At 43.0% G+C, this 22,558-nt stretch overlaps 1 protein-coding gene across 1 annotated transcript; it reads left to right on the top strand.

Annotated features, from left to right (window-relative positions):
- Window positions 1-12,005: 12,005 nt before the first annotated feature.
- LOC306744215 (sodium- and chloride-dependent GABA transporter 1-like) lies at window positions 12,006-17,870 on the top strand (the record flags this gene model as incomplete). The annotated part of the gene is made up of 14 exons (XM_079226816.1): window positions 12,006-12,240; window positions 12,516-12,647; window positions 12,830-12,930; window positions 13,068-13,177; window positions 13,339-13,471; window positions 14,201-14,335; window positions 14,446-14,549; window positions 15,170-15,294; window positions 15,497-15,609; window positions 16,199-16,330; window positions 16,484-16,586; window positions 16,867-16,967; window positions 17,133-17,300; window positions 17,385-17,870. The coding sequence occupies 14 exons, from the start codon at window positions 12,006-12,008 to the stop codon at window positions 17,868-17,870; spliced, it is 2,178 nt and encodes a 725-aa protein (XP_079082942.1).
- Between the last annotated feature and the right edge of the window lie 4,688 nt (window positions 17,871-22,558).

Here is a 22,558-nt window from a genome sequence, read left to right as displayed (position 1 = left end):
ATAAGCAGTCGGGTTTTAATGCAAATAGATGCTGACAAATGTCCAAAAAGCCTGAAATTCTGTAATGCCCCCCGGTGGAAAAGCCCCCAATGGAACATCTGCCCATGTCCTAAAACACACATCACACTGATTAATTAGGCTACTTTAAATACATGTTCCAGTCCGCCACTGGTTAACGCCTGCGGTAAATCTGATGCTCTTAAAATAGAAATGTGGTTTACTTTATACAGTTTACTGTGCAATGGGAAGACATGGGAGATCCTGGAGGAAATACGTGATAAAACCAGCAGCCACTGCACACAAGCAAGAATGGTAAATCACGGGTCTCCCCTCGTGGAGGCTGAGGGGAGACAAATCCAACAAGTTTGGGATTTGTTTTAAAATATAGAGCACTTTATTATGTTGAATTGGCAACCAAGCAGCTCGCGCCCCTGGTGTGCACCATATGTCCAATATACCATAAGAACACAAAAACCTTTTTTAACAATTTATTATGAAGGTATTCTACTGGCTGCTACTCGTATAGTATCTGAAAAAGATGTATGATGGCTTTGATGATATGAAATCCTACATAGGGAGTTTTAATAATCATACATGATGATCTAATGAATCAAAGCCTTGAGACCGTGCTCTCACTGCAGAAATAAATAAATACAAACAATATTGCTATAATTTGCTCAAACAAATTGACAATTTCTCAATTTTTTTGTTGGTTTGTTTTCTTCTGATTCTACTGTATCAGCTTCAAAATGCACCGACCAACAATCGGATGAAACATTTACACAGTGAGTCAACTTGATTCTCCATTTTACTTATAATGTAAGTGTAGCAGCCTCGTGGTGATGGGTGGATTACTGAAGCCTCGTCTATGAAGTCACTGTCATTAACATTTCTTGTTGGAAAGTCAAAGAACTGTGAAAAGTAGGGATGTGAGATTACCTCACTTTGTGCTTATGACCTACTAGAAAATCAATGTGGCCTGGCGGTTGAGTTGTTAAAGTCTTACTTATCTGAAAGAGCACAGTGTGCTTCTTATAATAATACTATATCAACATTTTCGAATATGAATAATGGAGTACCTCAGGGATCTGTTCTGGGGTTTCTGCTTTTCTCTCAATATATTTCCGCTGTTGACCAAATAGGCCTTTCTCAAAGCAGGCATTTTGACTTGTAGCAGGCAAACACAGCTGTTATAATAACACTAGCGATGGCTCGGTTCTCATTCAATAGTCCCAAGCGAGAGTGAGTGAATGAGTCAGTATTTACAAAACCTCAAATTAAATCAGCTACATGGAATTCACCATGTCAGTAAACACCCCTCTTGTGAATTGAGAAGCTAAAAAAAGTGTAGTTCATTTGTAGCTTTTTACTTCTGACGATTGCATTATTGCTTCAACAGTCATAAAAGTGGTGTTCATTTGTGAGGATTATCTTGATGCTCATAACACGTAAGTACCATAAACTTGATTTTCTGCAATAATCCAATTAATCCTATTGGATACAATGCATGTATGTGCCTGTAAAGTGGAGGATTGTTCTCAAATTGATAAAAGTATAGACCTGCTTGTGTGTGTTTATGGAGTATAAAAATGCATCACATGTTTCCTTTGAGTGTTTCCTACATTGTGTAATGTGCCCTGTATTTTTGTACTGTATGTTTAAAGAGAAATGTTGTTGACGTTTCCATCTTTGAAGTACTTCTGAATCTTTGATTTGGTGATGTTTTATTCGTCTGAAGAGTTTAAATGTACGAGACTCTTTAGCCACGGATATATCAAGTATCCTTAAATAGTGATTTATATTTTATTGTCCCTACAGGCAGCAGCTACCCTGGCTTCACGCCAGATACAACACAACTGGTGATGCCAGTTACAATGCTCATAAAATACTAAGAATCTAGCAGCAGTGATCTGTGTGTTAATTATGTAAAATTACACTGCCGACATAATGAAAGCTGAATAAATGCCATAGAAATGCAGATTAAAATGTGTGTCTCTGACCATGGAAAGCTTGATCTTGCATATATGTTTTGCATGCAGCAAAAAAAGTATAATTAAAGAAGTGTTGGCCAAACACGTCGGTCCAGATGTTATTTTCTCTCCTGGGACAGAAGCAACACGACATGAGAGTTGGTCCCAACACAGCCTCATAAATGATGGAGTTGATGCCCTGCGACATGTGAATTTGTAGAAACAAATTACGAATGAATCATTAATCAAGGACATCATTTATTTATGTCATAGTTAACTATTTGCAGATGTGTTACACAAAGGACAATTAAAGATTATTATGATTGTTACAGGGTTGGAACTTGCGATTATCGGTTGTTTCAAGTCGGTTATCCAGTAAAAAAAAATCCCAAACACCTGGGAAAAGCTGCACTTCAATACAAGGATGTCCTACTTTTCACATCAACAACCTGATCCTACAAAGTAAGCAGCTTGAAGACTCTACTTTGTGCTGCAATAGGTTGTAATAACATGTCACAGAAAATATGTTTGACATTGATATCTACTGAAGTATCAATAACCCAAACCATGTTAGTGCAAAGCAACAAATACATAGAGCCCTGTCTCCTACAAATGTACGTTTCTTTTGACAGATCACAAATAAGTATCACATGATTCTGCAAAAACCCAGAGCTTTCTCCCAGAGGCATAACCAAGAACTTTGTTGTATTTTTGTTTCATTTAAATTGAGTTTTCATTTAAGTCAAACCATGATGGTTTGTTTTTCCTAAACCCAACAAAATATTTTTTATAGTTTTGTTTCTATTTACAAGGTCAACGTGTTTCAAACTGTTGAAACTGCAATCGTAATCTCTCGGAACGTAATTAAAAGTACAGTTTAGTTGTATTGGAAACATCATTCAGTATGAGACGGGGTTAATCAAGCTTTTGGACAAAAACTCACCCAGGCAGATAACAACGCATTACGTGGAGGTAGCACAGTATGCGTTTAAATTGTGTGTCGGCAACATGAATAAAAAAAAACACAATGGAGTCAGTTAGGATCCTTTCTGTGGTGGAAACAATAATTATATGCATCCACGTGAAGGACTTTCAACCACCAGACGGCCGGTGTTCAATTCCCAAAGTGTTACGACGTGGAATCAGAATAGGACCAAAGTGCCAAGCAACGGTTCTAAAGTAAATATATTTTAACAAAAAAGGCCAGACAAGGCTTCAAAAAACACTAGATCAAAAAACGACACGGTAAAACAGAAAAGACAGACTCACTCACAGGAGGAACCAACACTGGGGCAGGAGACAAACAGGGTTTAAAAACAAGGGGAAGGAGCAGGGGATGGGACACCGCAGGAAACAATCAGGGACAAGGCAGACGATCACAGGGGCTGGAAGTGCAGGGACACAGAGGACACAAGAGACACGGACTTCAAAATAAAACAGGAAACAAACACAGTGACACAAAGTGTTATTCTGAAGTCATTTGTCTACATTTATAATTACATTTATTCGTTGCTTAAACCTAAACCTTAAACCTTCTTTCTGTGGTTTATTTCCGCAGGCTTAAACTATCTCAAAATGCACGTAGCATTGGCTTAACTTTGACTTCTATGTTCAGGTTGTGTTTACCTGAGGCTCGGTCCTCCAGCTGATCTCAGGCTACAGTGTTATCACTGATTAGGCCGATGCTGCTACCGATTATAACCATTTTTTTCTCCATGTAATTAGCGATTACTGAAGCTCTTCTCCAAGATGTTGAGGGAGGTGGAAGAAGTGGTTTGGGGTGGATTAAAGCTGACGTCAACTGCAAATGCAAATTTGCTTCTCCGAGCTTTACGTTAAAGCTCTGAATTGGGAGCTTAGCTGGAGAATTTTGTCCACATGCTCTAACCCATTCTTGTCAGTGCTGGAAGGATTGCGTGGTCTCACTGATGGGTTGGACGACCGGCTGCCTCCGCTTTGAAGCCGGTAAACCTTTTAAAACCATGACAAATATTCTCCTGCACTTTTGCCAGAGGGAAAGGAAAATAAATGAAATAGGTATAGCGGGCGCAGGAATATGAAAACCTGAGACTCCTCACCACACATAAGTTTGAGACGCTCACTCCTGCACAGCTTTGAGCTTAAGCTACAGCGATTGTCTCTTCTGGAGCGGTCGTCCAAATTTCAAAGCACATTAACCCAACGGTTCGGCATCAACAGGGCGGCCGCTAGTAGCCAATAATGCCCCAGCGCGGTGACACGTGGCGCGTCGTGGGAACGGTGATCAGGTGGCGTGGCACAAGTTAGGCTGCAAGGGTGAGACATGCAGTCAGTTTCCATAGTGATGTGGGTGAACGGGGAGGATTAGCAGGGGCAGTGTGGTGAGGAAGGATTGCAGGCTTCTGCCGAAGCTCGCGTTTAAAGGGCTCTTTAAACGGGGCTCTTTCTGATGCTGATGATGGACCCCTCGTCTCCGCATGCAGACGTGTTAGTGTCTGGGTTTCTCAGGTGTGCAATACTTGATGAGACCGTTTTTCCACAGCAACACATGACCGTTGCTGCTAAATCCACGCATGCAACTCCCAGCCACTGGAAGCACTCGGTCAGTGTCTCTGAGCATCGAACTGTGACTCTCTTGCAGAACCTCCGGCGTCGGTTGTGCACGTGTCGGGGCCGGCGTCTTATGTTTCAGCTCTACATGCAGAATGCCCTTTCAAAATAAACTTCCTTCTTCACAGGAAGTTACGTTTACTCAAGAAAAACACTTACACAGCTTTAGGAACAGAGCGTAATCAACAATTACGTCACTATCGAGTCCGTGATGTCACTATTTGACGAGTTCGGATTAGACAAATAAAATAAAACAAAAATGACCTAAATTAACATGCTTGTTATGAATTACAACCACGCCAGATGCCATGAAACATGATGAATAACTTTTCTGTAGACCAGCTGCAGAATGTGATGTTAAACATGAAATTATTACCAGTTCATAGCCAATCATTTTAGTAATTGTAATCCTTATGCGTGTGTGTGCCTTCTCGCTTCAAATAACAATACAGTAATATTATAATAAATCAATTCCCACGCAAATGATCCGAAATTGTCATTGTGGGTTGATCATTTATTTGCAAAGAAATTGCTTTAATCCCATTTTTTATATTTGCCATCTATTAACTGTAACTCTGGTTGTAATGAGGACGAGGCGGTGTTACTATGGGAGCTGAAATGCAACTTTTAATTACAGAAATAGCAATAAAACAAGAAGCTGGAGTCAATTAGATATATAATATTATAATTACAGTGATTATCTGATACTGTACCTCTGATATGCTGAGATTGACTCAAGCATTTCTTCAGTTTGACTCGTGTATAATCTCATATCGGCAGATGTTGAGACCAAATAGCCTTTAATACACATGTTAATATTGGTTATGCTTCAAGAGCAGCTCGCTATTATTGATTTAGAAATACAAGAACAATCTTCCACATCCAGGAATCCATACTCTTCATCATGAGGGCAGTTTTTAAACACAATTTCAGAGCAATCTTTTCTACAAAGCCCTCCACCAGCGAGCCCCCTCCCACCTTTCTGACCTCCTGCTCAGACATTCTCCACCGCCGCCCCCTCCCTGTGGATCGCTCCGCCCAACACCTTGAGAGAAAGCTGCCAACTCACAGCATGCACCTGCATTCAAACCCACCTATTTATCCCACCTAAATACAAGTACGGGTCCTATTTCACTGCAATTTAAGTCTTTGTTTGATACCGTTATTGCTTTCACTGATAAAAACAACACATTTATTATATATACACGTATAATAAACACATAATATCTACATTTCCACTGATTATATTTATTCCTGATATGTATTTATCTTTTTTTATCGTTCATTTCTTTGATTTAAAGCTTTTTTTTAAGGCAATATGAAATAAAATCAGTCCAGTAACTCGTGTCATATCTCAACTTTATATGAAGAGTTGCTACATCTGTGTGTGTATAAATCTGGAAAATAAGTGTGTTTCAACACACATTATTTCCTGGCATGAAAGCAGAATATAAATGTATAAAATTGTGTGTTTTTTTCTTCTTCTAATTTTGAGAATCAATCATAACAGATTATCTCTGTGAATGAGTTTGTCAGGGACGGCACCAGTGTGTCGAATTTGCCACGAAACCCATTTTACATTGATTACATTGTTCATAGCGGCTCTTGAAGCCGTTATTGCTAGAATACAGCCGTGCATGCTTCTTGAATAATCCATTTCAAAGGCCCTTTTCATCTTTGACGTGCATTCATATGCCGGCGTATATATATTATGTGCTTTTTTAACCCTCAGAAGCCTAATCTGCTCCATTAATGGACTTTTTGTAGAAGTTAATTAACCATTTTCAATGATAGCGGCGCAGCAATCCCAGTAGAGAGCCGTGTGAGAGGAGGGGAGAGAGCCGGAGACCGATTATGCTGTTGCCTAGCAACGCATGTACAAAATTTGAAGCGTTTTAGTGCCCCCATACTGGTTATCGTGGAGGTCAGATGTTTACTAAATCCACACCGTGTGCTGGCTGTCAACAGACCAACGCGGGGAACCGGTCCCCGTCCTGCCTGCTGCACGCCGGCATGTCAGAGCTGCAGCTGCTGAAGGACGGCGGTTCGAGTCCACGGATCTGTGGAAACGTCATCTCTTTTTGAATGAGTGGCAAAAAGCTACATCAGAATCCCAACAGAGGAGAGAAAAAAAATACGCTATTGTGCAGCTGTGGGATTTAACTTCTTTGCATTGTTAATGCCTCCAGGAAGGTAACAAAAAAACACACAAAAAAACACACACACACCAAGGAGAGATGCTGAGCATGCGCCACAAATTTGGTCGATGATTCACTCGCTATTCCTGAAATATCATTGGCCAGCCCACCTCACTGATTCCTGCATCCCACAATACTTCACTACGCATGTAAATAATATCTGTTTTTTGTTTTTTTTTTGTAAACAAAAACTGTCCTCTCAGCTCGTTTGTAAATGGTGTGTTTGTGAGAGAGAGCGAAGGAGAACAAGGAGGCATACAAAGAGACAAGGAGACGTCGGGAGGGAGGGAGGGAGGAAGAGCGAGGCGAGACAGAGCTGCTGAGGCACTCACTTCACAGCAATTTAGGTCATGCTAAACAAATGCTACACTAAAGAAGCACAGACAAACAGGAGCCTGCGAGTGAGTTCCTGTATCTTTGGAGGCCGCGAAGAAGAAGAAGAAGAAGAAGAAGCGACGGTCTCAGGTGTCTGTGTGCAGGAAGTGTGAGGTGAATTCCATCAATCATCAAACCTGAGTGGGCAGGCCAAATCACATTTGTGCTTTACATAGAGATGTTCGGGCCGGTGGTTATTCGGTTACGCTTTACTTTGCCTCGCCAAGACACAATGTTGTTGTACTCACACTCTCTCAGCGCCGACGAGTCTAGAAACATGCACAGCAGCAGCAATCACGCTGAAGAGGATGAAAACAAAGAGCAGAGGCTTCTGACAGGGTAACTCTTTGTGGGGTTCCTTTAAAAAAAAAGACATTCTTATTTTGCGTACCCATTTGAAGGCTGCCTCGCGGTCAAAACAAGGGGTTTGTCAATATTTGCTGTTGATTTGTTGTGTTTGTGAACTGTGTTTTGCAGCTTTTCAGCACCCAGATTTCTCCTGAAAAGAAGGTTGAAGCAATGTTTACCTCTGCCATCATGGATTCATAATCGCTTGATTCACCTTGCATGAATCTATTAGTGATATGGACAAATGGTGACATTGTGTAAAGACGCTTGACGTGTGAAACTCATCATCAGCAGTCAGCAGATTGACTCGCGTGTTTACAATGAGAATAAAATGGGGAGTGTACACAATTTCAGCAGAAGGAGAAAAACAAGTCGGCGACAGTATGAATAAAATATGGGAATTGCTTACGATTAGCATACTAATGACTAATCATCATGCTAATCAGTTCATTTTGTGGCCCTCAGATTGCAGACTGGTGTTGAGAAATATGAGTGCATAAAAAGGCAGGGGGGGAAGAGTGAGAAACTACAGCAGTTAAAGCAGCGATGTCAGGGGAGAAAATGGAGGCCGAGTTCTCACAGCGGCCTGAAGCTCGAGCCACATGAAGACATGCGACATCAACTTTGCTATATTTGTGCATTTTTCTTTCGATTTATTTGAATTTATGTTCAAAAATGTAATTTAAGCATTTGATTTACTTCATATTTTATGTTTTTATTCATAAAAAATTGGGCGTTAAAGTCCTTTTTAGTTATTTACTTCATATTTTGTGTTTTTATATATAAATAATTGGGCGTTAAAGTCATTTTCTGTTATTTACTTCATATTTTGTGTTTTTATACATACATAATTGGGCGTTAAAGTTATTTTCTGTTATTTACTTCATATTTTGTGTTTTTATTTATACAAAAATTCGCCATTAGTCATTTTCAGTTATTTAGTTCACATGTTGTGTTTTTATCCTAAAAGAAATTGGGCACTAAAGTTATTTTCAGTTATTTTCTATTTATTTAAATATCTCCACATATTTTGGTAAGAACATATTATTTTATTTGATCAAATAATGTACATTTCAAATACAATAATCATAATTTTGTCCAAAAAACCCAAACTAAATGGAAAAAAGGGACAAAAGGGACTCTTCAACGTTAAGTGCAGCGCCTTGGAAGCATCCTTCTGCACCCCCAGCATTAAGATGATTTAACAGCCAGTAAAGACTCAATCTACAGTCTCTAAAAGCCATTACGAGAAAGGACACGTAATCCCGGCCTAATGGAGCACGTACCGTGTTCACAAGGAGTCAAATACAAGCCACTGAAATGAAGAGACGTGCTGGCGAACCGGGCAGCGAGCTGAATCAGACCAAGGCTGCAGGGGTCAGGAGGTCAGCCGGCTGAGCGCTCATGTCACCCGCCCATTGGACACGCCTGTGTGCTCCATCAGCAGGTGTATAAATATGTGGCATGCTTTCACACCCCATGTCCGCGGGGACGGCAAAACCCAGATGGGATTTTAAATGCTGCATTTCATGTGGTATCATTTAGTAGGTTAGTTCACCCCTCATTGGTTTGCCATCTGGTGCCCTCTCCGCCTGCGATACAGGAACATTCACACTGGAGTCTGAATGATGCCAGAAGTTTACACCACAGTCAGTGTGCACTCCTCCACCCCCAACTCACTGATGGGAACAAAAAAAGTGCTTATATGTTCTGATTTTAAGCAGGAAACTTAGGGAGAGCACACGTGTGTTTTTTTTAATAAACAAGCATGGAAGCACAGACGAGTAGACGCCAACGTGACGTCACAGTTCACGCAACAAAAGCAGCTGAGCTGAGGAGGAGAAAAACAAACTTGCGCTAAATATGCAATCAAACAAGTGTGGGCCTATTTATACACGCTGTGAATCTCTTACCTCTACTCCCACTTCACATTGACGAGCTGCTCCTTTAAAAGATGTTTGTTCTTGTCTTTCACTTTCCGGATGGTTTCTGGTAGAGGATCAAAACAAAACAAAAAGAAGAAGAAGAAGAAGAAGAAGAAGAAGAAGAAGAAGAAGAAGAAAATAACAATCCACGGCTGGATCCAATCGTCGCTGATTATTTTCTAGCTGCTCTCATGTTTTTCTTTTAGTTTCATTCATTTGTTGTTGTTTTTTCTTTCTTGTTCTTTTCCTTTAATGGTGAGTTCCTCCTCCACGAGTTAGTTCCATCTCATATCATCCCCTCATTTGTGGAAGACGTCGGTCTTAGTCAGAGTTGGACAAGCAGCCGATGTTCCCTCCCTTTATTGACGGGCTTGCCTTTATCACAATTTGCCAGATTTGCAGACAGCCGCTGCCTGGCCTCCCCTTCCTAAACACACGCGTGTGGACCTCTTATTGCTGCTCATATTACCCCCACATATGTTTCCATTTTGCACCTCGACCATTGATATCATTACATGAGGGGAGGGGGTGCTCTTTCTGTGTGTGTGTGTGTGTGTGTGTCATGAGGGCTGGGAGGGGAGAGGGGATGTTTTGTGTTGCTGGGCGCAGAGATAATTGCATTTTAAGCAGCTGAATCCTAAAGTGTTCGAGGGGGAAACAACCTGAATTTAAATGTTTTAAGCCCCCTAGTATGCATAACTTTGAAACGGGAATCGTCCTCATTCTCATTCGGCTGTGTGGATTGCGCAACTTGCGATGGGAGGTCAACAACATAAATAATGAGAAAGCCTCATTATCGACGTGTATTAAAATGGCGGGGAAAAGAGTGAAACAATTTGAAATGTTAAAAAACAACACCAAAAAAAAAAAGCATACAAGTGCGATGTCAGTGCAGCCTATGGATGAGGAAGAGGAGGGTGGAGGAGGGAGGTGACTTTGAGATGACATTGAGGCTGTAGATGGGAGTTGAGTCTCTGCTTGTTGATGTTAGACAGTCGCACAAGGCGAAGCGGCTGCTGCCCGTGTTGATTCAGCCTCCTCCTCCTCTTCCTCCTCCTCCTCCTCTTCCTCCTCCTGGTCTTCAGCACTGCTCCCCGCTGGACAGCTCCTGCTTGGACATCTCTAACGCTGCATGGTCCCTTTAAGTCTTTTAATGGAAGTAACATCTATCTATGTTCCAAGAAATATTGGGAGTTTACAACTTCATCCGCAGGAGGAATCTACGGATACCTCGTTTCGAGATTTGTGGCAGGCAGCGAATCCTCGGCGGCACCGATCCCAGATTCATTGTGAGTAAACTGAACGATTGCGGCTGTTTGTGCGCGTGTGCGCGCGTTTGAAGCCTCGCACAAAAACGAGTCCGGCTAATGCATGATTCTATATTATCCGTCTTTGCAGCGGCAGTGCGTGTGCATACATTGTGAATGAGAGCGCCAGGCGCGTTGCTGGGGGTCAATGCAAAAGACTGCGCGATGAGCTCTGCACCGACACGGTGTAAGCAGCCAATTAAATACCGAATTAAATGTCTGTTGGCCCGTCCGTTTGCACGGTGCGAACGTGGAGACGCATTCCCGTGCGTGAATGAACGTGTTTGCTTCTCATTTCATCGGATGGAACGGTGTGGCTGTTTGTGCCGCCTGGTGCGTAAAGCTTTTACGCATTGGACATCCCTTTGTCTCCACTGTGCGTTTTGTGTTCCAGTTTATTTGATAGCTCTCTGTATCCCTGCTGCTTGCTATTCTGCATGTGGGTAACAGTTCGGAGGGATCTGCAGGTGGTAATTGGTGGACTCCACTCCGTTATGCATAATTATCATAGGCGATGTGCTATTGCCACGGTGCGTCTTGCGCTAGAAGTGCATGTTTCGGATCCTGTCATTTGTCTTAAAGTTTTATCTTTTTATTTATCCGTCAGCTGAATGGAATCCCCGCTGTGTTTCTGTGTCTTTGTTTTTGCCTCTTTTTTTTTACAGACTTTGTTTAGGCTTTCGTGCGCGCGCTGAACTGGTTTTGGCGGCTGTTCATTTACGTGCAATCTGTCGTCTGTGTTTGAGTCATGGCAAAGTCCAGCATGACTTTGCCATCGATGGGTTTTTTTGGGAGGAGGGGGGCGGGAGGGAGGGGGGCTGAGTCTGATATGAATGACATGTATTTATTTTTTTATGTCAGACAGCAAAATGTCAATGAGATGCTTTTGTGTGCGTTTAAAAAAATGCATAATTCAGTAAAAGAGTGTGTGTTAAATGACATTGTTTGAGTGTGTATACCTGTCGGTGCAAAAAAAATGTGTTTGCATTTCAAGTAACCACATATTCAGCGCCTCTTGAGAGAGAGAGAGAGAGAGAGAGAGAGAGAGAGAGAGAGAGAGAGAGAGAGAGAGAGAGAGAGAAAAAAACCGACCAAATGCTCTATTCACGATTCCAGGTTAACGGCGACTGACGAGCCGTGTGTGCACAAGGCTTCATCATCTCCAGACGTTTGGTCCAAACAAAAAAAAGGTTATAGGTTGATAATAAAGAAACCGCGAAGCTGCTGTCTACGTGGACTGGTGCTGAAGCCTCCCGTTCGACTGCCAGGACCTCTGCCTATAGACCCAGAGACATGGCGACGAACGGCACCAAAACGGACGGAGCGGTCACAGAAATGAACGAGGTGGCCACTAATAATGACATGGTGCCCAACGCACTGGCCGCGAGCGCCGAGAGCCAGAACAAAGCACTGCCCGAGAGAGAGACATGGGGAGGGAGGTTTGATTTCCTCCTGTCGTGTGTGGGTTATGCAATTGGACTGGGCAACGTGTGGAGGTTTCCATATCTCTGTGGGAAAAACGGTGGAGGTAAACATTTTTTTTTTTTCACAGATAATTTATGAAGAAAAAAAACTGCCCCCTCTGTTCAGCTCCACCATGCACATAGTCGAGCCAACATAATTGACCGTGTCGAGTACATGCAGAGAATGAATATCACATACATTTACAAGCCGAATTAATTGACGTTGTGCTTTTCTTTTTTTTATTATTGTTGTTTTTCTTTATAGTCATGCGTCACATTGGTCTTTTTTTCTTCTTTTTTTTCAATGCATAACTTGATCCATATACTTTTGTCCATCCAGGAGCCTTCTTGATCCCATATTTTTTGACTCTCATATTTGCTGGGATGCCCTTGTTCCTACTGGAAACCTCCCTCGGGCAATACACCTCCATTGGAGGGCTTGGAGTGTGGAAACTGGCTCCTATGTTTAAAGGTATACTTCACTTCAACTGAATATTTAAAGACAACTGTGTCTTGATACCAGGCCTGTCCAAAAAAAATAAAAAATATATATATATTCATGGTGCTTTCATAGAAATAATATATAGGATTTATGGAGGCCACATATCCAATGATAGTTTTTACTACACTGCTTAATTCATTTTTCTATGATAGGTGTGGGCCTCGCAGCAGCTGTGCTGTCCTTCTATCTCAACATTTACTACATTGTAATCATTTCTTGGGCCATTTATTACCTGTACAACTCCTTCACCACTGTAAGTACCACACAGGGACACGTGACTCATAAAAAAAGACAAACCCAGCATTAGGGTCAAGGTTATAGTTAATTAGGAATTCCAGATGTGATACTTGTGGAGGGAGAATAAAAAACACTGTCATTTTTGTTTTCCAGGAACTTCCATGGAGCTCATGTAACAATGTATGGAACACAGAGCAATGTTACACAAACCACTCCATTACAGATACCACCAATCTCACCAGTTCAGTGGTGGAGTTTTGGGAGTAAGATATTTCCTATATGCTTTTCTCTGGCTTTCACCACAGCAGAGCTTCAAACTATCCTGCATGCAAAACCCCGAGACACATGAAACCCAGCCTCCTCTGCTGCTGCTGCTGCTGCATGCCCATTTCCCCGTCTCATTGTTGCTCGCTCTCACTTATAGGCGCAACATGCACGAAATGACCGATGGCTTGGAAAAACCAGGCCAGATTCGACTGCCACTGGCAATAACGCTGGCCGTCGCCTGGGTCCTCGTGTACTTCTGTATCTGGAAAGGGGTTGGCTGGACAGGGAAGGTAAGACGTTTGCCAGATTCAGGGTATCCAAGACCTCTTGTGTCTATACCGGCTCCCAAAATCACCAAATGTGACAGCAATGCAATATTAATCAGTCTAATATTACCTCATCAATCATTTAAACCGCAGTCAGCATTGTCCAGATTGGTTTAAATGTGAGAGAGAGGAGACATCAAACACTCATGTCCACTAATCCTCCTCTGCCTCATGGTGGCTCCTCTAATTCCAATTCTCCCGACACGGCGTCTATGCCGAGTGTGGCTTCATGATAGGAGGAGCGGCACGCTCAATACGCCGCAATCTGGTTTGCTCCTCTCTCCCTCAACTTGGAGCAGTTTTCCCTCCCTCGTGGTGCCACATTTCGGGAAATAAATAAATAATCGAGCTTTGTCACGTGACCATGGCAAATACAATTTGTTTTGGTCACAAAGCACCCCCATCCCCCCCCCCCCCTGCGCACCACACTGCACAGAAACTTGCCTGCACAAGTGTCATGAATGCACATAGCCGTTCACAGTGAAGCTGCTCGCGCTGAATATTGGGACTCTTATCTATGTGTGTGTGTGTGTGTGTGTGGCCAAAGAAAATAGAAATTTTTCCAATTTTTTTGTTTTAAACCTTCTGAATATTGGGTGAATTCCATATGTACTAGTCCTGTATGCTTCATAAATGTATTTAAGATGTATTAATGGCGTCACCCCGCTGACCCCGCTGTCTCACGTCGTACAGGTCGTTTACTTCTCAGCTACGTATCCCTACTTCATGCTGTTTATTCTGTTCATCCGCGGGGTGACTCTACCTGGAGCTCGAGAGGGAATTCTGTTCTACATCACCCCTGACTTTGAGAAACTCAAAGAATCGGAGGTAATGACATGTCATCACGTGATGTGACGCCTATCCGTGCACTGCATGACCTCGGGGGGGGCGGAGCTCGGCATCATGCGGCTAAAAAAATGCTTGTGTTCCTTTGTCAGGTATGGCTGGATGCAGCTACCCAGATTTTTTTCTCCTACGGATTGGGATTGGGGTCACTTATAGCTCTGGGCAGCTATAACCCTTTCAATAACAACGTGTACAAGTAAGACTGGTGGCGATTCACAAATCGAGATAATCCATGAGAAAGAGACGGAGAATTCTGCTGTATTTAATGTCAGAGTGACTTGTAATAGCTGAAGATGGTCGCAATTAAATAGCAATTTTTTTCTGTTTTATCCACCTCTATTAAAGACCTTTTTCAAGGACGGTAAGAGCTCTTAAAAGGCCTTATTAATGTGAGGTGCTGCCGTAAATATAATGAGAATCCAAGGAGATGGCTGTTTCTTGCAGTCGGAGTGCGTTCTGCAGGAAGAGAAACAACGACTATGATTGCAAAGCCTGAGTGTTTTCTCCAGCAGCCCCACGGTTCTGGGTCACGTACACAATCAGTTACGTAAGAAAAACGAAAAAGAACTGTTGCGTTCTTTTTCCGGGCATGTTTCAAATGGAAATATCGCTCCACATGTATATTTATGAACGCTACATTTCATTATCCGTCGACATTTTTCGAATGAGATCCGTTTATGTGCGTCAGGGAGTTTTTTTTGTTGTCATACATCTTTATGATCAAAAGGAATTAATAGCAGCGATGCAGCTCCTCTCTCAGATCTCAGTCAACTTAAATCTTTGACAACAGGCCTATTTTATATTTCCTCTCCCCAGAGACTCCATCATCGTGTGCTGCATCAACTCGTGCACCAGCATGTTTGCTGGATTTGTAATCTTCTCTATTGTCGGCTTCATGTCGCATGTGACAAAGAGACCTATCGCCGACGTAGCAGCTTCAGGTGAATACAAATCGCATATTTCTGCAATATTTCCGTCTCTGCACACACACACACACACAAAAAGTGCACTGTCATTGATAGCGACTGCTAAACGCAGCCTTCGTCATCACTTCTATGTGAGCGTGTGCGTTTGCAGTCACAACAGCGTTCTATGACAATAACCCTGATGCAATATGATTTTTTTTTTCTCTTCGCTATCCAGGTCCTGGCTTAGCTTTCCTGGCATACCCGGAGGCGGTAACCCAGTTGCCTGTGTCTCCTCTCTGGGCCATTCTGTTCTTCTCCATGCTGCTCATGCTGGGGATAGACAGCCAGGTAAGGGGCTTGGAGATGATCTGCTCATGGGCTGACCTAAATATTTAAATGCAGGTACATATCACGCAGCTCACCCCCTTTGCTTGCTGCGTGATAAGCATGCAATTTGCTTCTTGTGGACAGATATAGCTGAGCTTTGACATCAGCTGTCAAGTCTTTTTAACGCAGCTTTATCACCTCCGCGTGCCCGCAGGTCTGCCTGTCCGGGTAGATTTGGGTTTGAATCAGGCCGTAGAGACTCGGGAAGATAATACATGCAGCGATACACCGGATGACCACCAGCACTTCAAAGTAAAAGACTTAAATTATAACTTCATTCTAAATAGGGTTCCCTTTGCATATCAAAGCTACCTCCAAAATGGTCCCCAAGAAGCGGATGCTCGGTCATTCGGAAGATAACATTATTGGTTCTGTCCCAGGGCCTTTGCCGTTTGTCATCATCACTCAACATAAAACCTCCTTGGTGGAGAACACATTTTGCAAAATATAATCACCGACCTTTAAATATGTACTGTAGATATTTTTAAAAAAAAAGCACAGCAGGTGCATTGCATTGCACACATTCACGTAGGCGTCCCATCTCTTTCAGTTCTGCACCGTCGAAGGCTTCATCACTGCGCTGGTGGACGAGTTCCCCAAAGCTCTCAGAGGCAGACGAGAGATCTTCATCGCGGCCGTCTGTCTGGTGTCCTATGTGATCGGACTTTCAAACATCACGCAGGTACGCAGGTGCTCCGGTTGAAAGATGTAATTAAAAGATAGACGTGGAATCAACGCATCTACTGTATGTGGGCGAGAGGCGATTTAAATATGGACTACTACAGTACCAGAGTATTTTTTTGATGTATTATAACGCATTTCTTTCTGCAACCAGGGTGGAATCTACGTGTTCAAGCTGTTTGACTACTACTCTGCCAGTGGGATGTGTCTGCTGTTCTTGGTCTTCTTTGAATGCATCTCCATATCCTGGTTCTACGGTGTGTATCATCCATGTTTCACGCACTATTGCAAAAGAAAAATGCTCATGCAAAAAAATGCAGTCGGTGAAGTGTCACGTGTGGAAAGTCGGGGGTAAATGCGACGGTTAGAGAAAAAAAACGTCACACCTGCTCTGAAGATATTTTTTGCACAGCCTCAAGGTCGCGACACGCTCCTGCGTTCCGCCTCGCCGTCCTCATCGTCATGCATGGCGGACCGGCGGCGAATTGAAATAAATTGGATATGAATATTTTGATCATGGATTCATTTGTCTCGCAGGTGTGAACAAGTTCTACGACAACATCGAGGAGATGATTGGCTACAGGCCCTGCATATGGTGGAAGATGTGCTGGGTCGTGTTCACCCCGCTCATCGTCGGTGTGAGTACTCCCCGCTAACACAAGCGTACATCTAAAGTCACGACGTGACGAATGAAACAATAAATAAAGTCAATATCACCTGCCTGCGGCCGTGGCAGGCTGGGACCGCGCTTGCCCGTGGCCCGGTGGTGTCAGGATGCGTAACGCGTCTCGTGTCTCCCGCAGGGCGTGTTCTTGTTCAGCGCCATTCAAATGGTTCCTCTCAAAATGGGAGACTACGTGTTCCCGGCCTGGGGTCAGGGAGTGGGCTGGCTCATGGCGTTGTCCTCCATGATCCTCATACCGGGGTACATGATCTATATGTACCTCGGACTCAAGGGCACGTACAAAGAGGTACAAATAAAGCTCTTCTGACTGAGGTGACAACCATTTTTTTGTTTCTCTTCTGTACTTCAACACGTTGTGTTTCTCTCCCAGCGACTTCGGATAATGCTCAGGCCTCCTGCGGTCGTCAGGCGGCCTAAGGAGAATGGACCCGAGCAGCAGGCGGAGACCAACGCGGCGATCCTGTCCAGCCCCGCTGATCCCGCTAGCCCCGCCGCCAACCCGGCTCCCGCCAACCCCGCCAGCCCCACCGGCCCGGCTCCGGTCAGCGCCACCAGCCCCGTGACCCCGGCTAACCCGGCTCCTGCGCCAGCTAATCCAGTCGCTACCGCTACCGTCACCGCCGCCGCGGCCACCGCCGCTAGCCCGGTGAACCCGGCAACTAGTCCCACCTCCAACATAACCATCACCACCACCACCACCTCCACCACCAGCGCGGCCAGTCCGGGTAACCCCACCACTACAACTGTTAGCCCGACCATCGCACCACCCAAGGTGGCGAGCCCAACGGAGACCGTGAACCAACCCAACCCAACCAGCCCGACCTCTAACCTGACCAATGCCGAGGCCAACGTGTAGACAGCAGAGAAACCCTCGTGGAGCATGTAGACAAAAAGAGAACATTACAAAGGACTTCCAAGATTTTAATTGAGTCACCTACCTCCAGGGGCAATATGTGATCAAAAACCGATTTTCACACCATGTGTTCATTTTTCTGCATTTGTAAAAAAAAACAAGCCAATGATGTCTTATTGTTGGTTTGCATTCTGAAAACAATATCAAAGACTGTTAGTGTTCACAAATACATAAATCTGAATTTAAAAAAAGAAGAAGTGTAGACATACTGTGTAATACTGTGAGAAAAGAAGAAAAATACATAGAGATATAGATTAGAGATTTGTTGGATATCTTTCATGAATCAAGTAAATACCGTGTGAATATAGTAGATGAAGTAGTGAACAAAATTGACATCATTGAACGTGCGAGGGATGGCGTCAATTTTATTGTGGATGTTTACTAAACCTCACACAGTTGTCTCTTTTCCAAACGTTGCACTCTGTGAGGTAAATACAGGCCACAAGGCAAACGGGGAGTAAGCACAATGCCAATAAGAAGTTCATGTTTAGGAGCTCTGTTGCAAAAGATGTCTTGTGTGAGAGAGACTGTTATTTTTCCTTCCTTTTTTTCAGTAAAAAAAAAGGGAAAACTTTTATGTGATCGAAACAATTTTTAGAGTTATTTTTAGGATGTTTTATACTATATGTGTTGTGATGGAGGACCAAAATCAATAGGCAGACAAAAGCAAAAACTATGCCATTTAGTGTTCGGTTGGCAAAAGCACAGGGTACAAAGACGTACAAAAGAGTTACACACAAAAAAAGAAGAAAAAAAAAAAGCAGAGGGTTTAGAAAAGTGATTTACAAACATCGACTATCCCTTAATGCTGACAGTCAATCCTGTTTACGTTTTGCATGCTTTCCTCAGGAAACATCAGTGAAAAAAAATTCTGAAATGTCTCCTGACAAAAAAAATATATAAAAAAAGAAGAAGAAGAAGAAGAAGCAGAAGAGGAACAGAGACGGCCTTAAGCCAAGACACCAATTCCAACGAAGCCACGGTCTGTTTACACGACTGGGCTCGAGTACAAAATAGCACGTTGTATGCTAGCACAAAAAACCTGGACCAACTCTGTGTTTAAGTACAGTTATTATCATTTTCTTTACGTGTGATGATCAATTATAGTTTGATCAATATGTATTCAGCAATACATATGTAGATGTGTAAGTGCAGGCCGGTAAGCAAGTGGTCCTGTTTTCTCCTTTTTGTTTGTGTTGTCTTTGCTTTACTAGTGAAAAGCACAAAGCTTTAATTTCCCCCAGACTTTTTTTTGCCACGGCGTGTTAGGACAATGCTAGTTTGCTTCTGCGGCAGCTACTGTGAAAGGCATCTGGTTGAACAGAACATGTTTACTCTGAAAAGCAAAACAACTGAGCGAAAATGTGAAATGGCTACAGTTCATGTCCTGTGAATTTTGTATAAAGTTACTCTACCACAGTTTTCTCTGGAACTTTGTCGTAAAACTGTACTGTGTAAAACATGTAACTGTGAATGTCTGTAATACATTGGAAGTTATTGTCTAAATGTTGAAAAAATGGAGTTGCTGTTTTCTGCAATAATATTTTGATCACAGAAGCTAAAGCACATATCTTACAGAAATATACGAAATGACGATGACAATGAAGATACTGACGATTATATTAAAAATAGAAACTATGTCTAGTAAAACAATATTGTTTTGTATATTTTTAACTGTCTCACTGCCTAATGTAAAACATAATATAAACATGATATGTATCTAAATGGTGTCACATGATAAAGCACGATTGTTATGTTATACAAAGAGAACAAAAGGATGAAAAAATAAAGAATTATAGAAAATATAAATACAATACATGCCTGGCATATGTCCCTTATAGCATGTGTGTTTAGCGGCCCTGCGCCTCTCCGCCATTATCGGGGGAAATTAGGTCAACCCGTCCCTTCAAAGGATGTGTGAATCCTCCCGCAGTGATCGCTCCTCTTCTTCCTCATGTTGTTCTCCGTGGAGTATTTCTCGTCAACAGATATAGAAAAGAGAGCAATAAAATGTACAAGCGGGGATTAAAGTGGAAGAAAAGAAGAAGAAAGAAAAGAGAGCTGGATTCATTTGTTGTGTCGTTTGAATGAGGCCAGGTGAGACGTGTGAAATTAAACGAAAAAAGCCTCTTTTTTTCGGTTGACGATGACACCCGAGCTTAGCTCTATACCACGACGGGGAATCGAACCGCTACAGTGAAATGAAAACGCCGAAAAAAAGAGAGGAAGCCCCTCTGCTTGTGGTTTACCGAGTGTCAGAAAACACAAGCTGATAGAGGCCTCGGCAAGAAAAACATCACCACGGAGCAGCTCCTGCCCCGGGGCCCCACCTCCCCAACCTCTTATGGCTCTGTGTGTATAAAAGCGTGTGTGTGTGTGTGTGTGTGTGTGTGTGTGTGTGTGTGTGTGTGTGTGTGTGTGTGTGTGTGTGCGTCTTCTCCCCCCACCTCGTGCAGTTGCTGCTTCCATTAGCTTCCAGTGTGATAAAAGAGACGGCACCAGCTGACACCGCCACAATGACCCGCCGTGGATAAAAGAATGAGATGTCCCCTCTAGTAGCTCGTGGCAAACTGTGTGCGACTGTGTGTGTAGATGTGTGTGTGTGAGGGAGAGAAAGAGAGGTTAGGGACAGACAGCCGTGTGTTTGAGTGGACTGGGGTCTGAATAATGCCCCTATAACGGGAGCTCAAATAAAGCAGCCCCTGATGGATGGCCCACTATAAGCGTCTTTATTCCCAGTCGTGTGATTTCGCATCATTACCTATGAAAACCAGAGACAACACAACCTGATGTCTTACATCCACAAGAGCCATGGATCATCATTTTTTCGGGCAGGGGAGGACAGGGAGGAGGAAGCTCCCGTTTAGTCGGGAGCAATCTGGCAGAACACAATTATTCTTGTAGTGCCGGCAAATTCCAGCAGCTTCGGAAAAGCAAATGATGGATTGAACTTCTTTTCACATTTTTATTACCAAGGAGGAAAAGCTTTTTTTCCGCTCTCTCTCTCTTTGATTTAGTTCGTGCAGATAGTCAACCAATGACGTCTTTCCGTTACCGTACAGCTGACCCTTGTTTAGCGTCACTGAATCCGCCGGGTCAGAAATATATCCCATAATGACCCAGCAATTGAAGATGGCGGCCAACTTGGTGCTGACGTCCAAATCAGTCTTCCTGCTTTTTTAGTTTTTGTCATTCTGTTCCCATTTCGTCAGCCCCGTGTTCATCAGCCAGTTTCCTATTTGTTCCACCTTAATGGGCAAATAAAGGGAACCCCTCCCAAACTCATTTTCATTTCCTGTCTCGCGATGAGAGGCCCGCCGATTCCATAACTGTGATTAAGGGGTGTATAAATAAACGTGACCTCGTAAACTGACACTGTAAATTAGGTGTGTACACGTATCAGCGCCGTGCACGCTAATTGATATAGATAGCACTAATTAATGTGACACTATTTTTGTTTTTCTCCTTCCCCTGTGCAGACTCTCTGGGCTTATCAGCTCCATTTTGTAGCCAGATCTGAGCGAGGAGGACATTGTTTGGTGTTTAGCATTTCTTGGCACTCTCTGTCGCGAGCCTATTTTTAAAGTTTAAAAAAAAAAAAAAAAAAAAAGTGCCCGCAGTGTGGCCGCGAGAGAGGACACTGAAGAAGCAAACTGGTGATCCATGATGCTTTTATGAAAGGATGACAGAACGCTACAGCTTATACCAACTCACACAGGCTGCAATGATTAATCCTCATAGCCCACTTAGAGCAAGGAAAACTAATTCTGCTGTGAAGATGAAGCGGCTGATAATTATGTTTATACACTTCCTCTGTTTTTAACCCCGGTGCCAAAAGGATTTTCTTAAATCGCGACGCCCTATCGGGTTTATGTTGTCGTGGGTCACCGAACCTGCATATTTTTGATGTGGGTTTTCTGTGATCATTTGTGACATTTTCTTTTTTTTTTTCCTTTCTTTCCTCTGATGCATTCGGTTTGGCCCAGACTTCAGTCTGAGGTACGCTCACCCGAGAATTCAAAGCAAATACATTAATGAATAACTAATCTTTGCAGATGCATGAATCTACATATCAATGTAATCAGAGGATGTTGTGTGCATGGCTATTTCCAGCAGAGGGGCTGAGAGGATGTCAAGCATGCAAAGCCTCTCTGCATATATGCTAATTGGGCTCCATTTTCCAGTCTGAATATGAACTTTGCCGAGATGAACTTGTTTACCAGTTCACTTTGTTATTTTTTTTTTTTTTTAAAGGTGTCTTTTTTTTGGTTGCACATGCACCCAAACTGCACACCGCTGCCTGCATATCAAGCAGTGTGCACAGTCGACGCTGTGCAGCTAGGATGAGATCTGAGATTAGCAGGGTGCACTCTGGGACACGTGAAAACCGTGGATTCCCAACGATTATGCCATTTGATAGTGTGCTCCCGTGACACAGCGAATATTGCGGTTATTTCAGGCGTGCGAAGCTCGCAGGCGAAGCTCGGAGCATACGATTTCTGCACAGATGCAAAATGTCAAGACTGTGACAAAGAGGTTGCCCTGTCACAAATCATAAGGGCTTATCACACGAGGCTGAATGGGAATATTTGGTGTTTGGATTAACAAATCCCCAACCGCTTTTTTGGAAA

Source organism: Taurulus bubalis (assembly GCF_910589615.1).
Source record: "Taurulus bubalis genome assembly, chromosome: 11".
Taxonomy (NCBI): domain Eukaryota; kingdom Metazoa; phylum Chordata; class Actinopteri; order Perciformes; family Cottidae; genus Taurulus; species Taurulus bubalis.
This window is presented reverse-complemented; position numbering and strand designations above follow the sequence as displayed.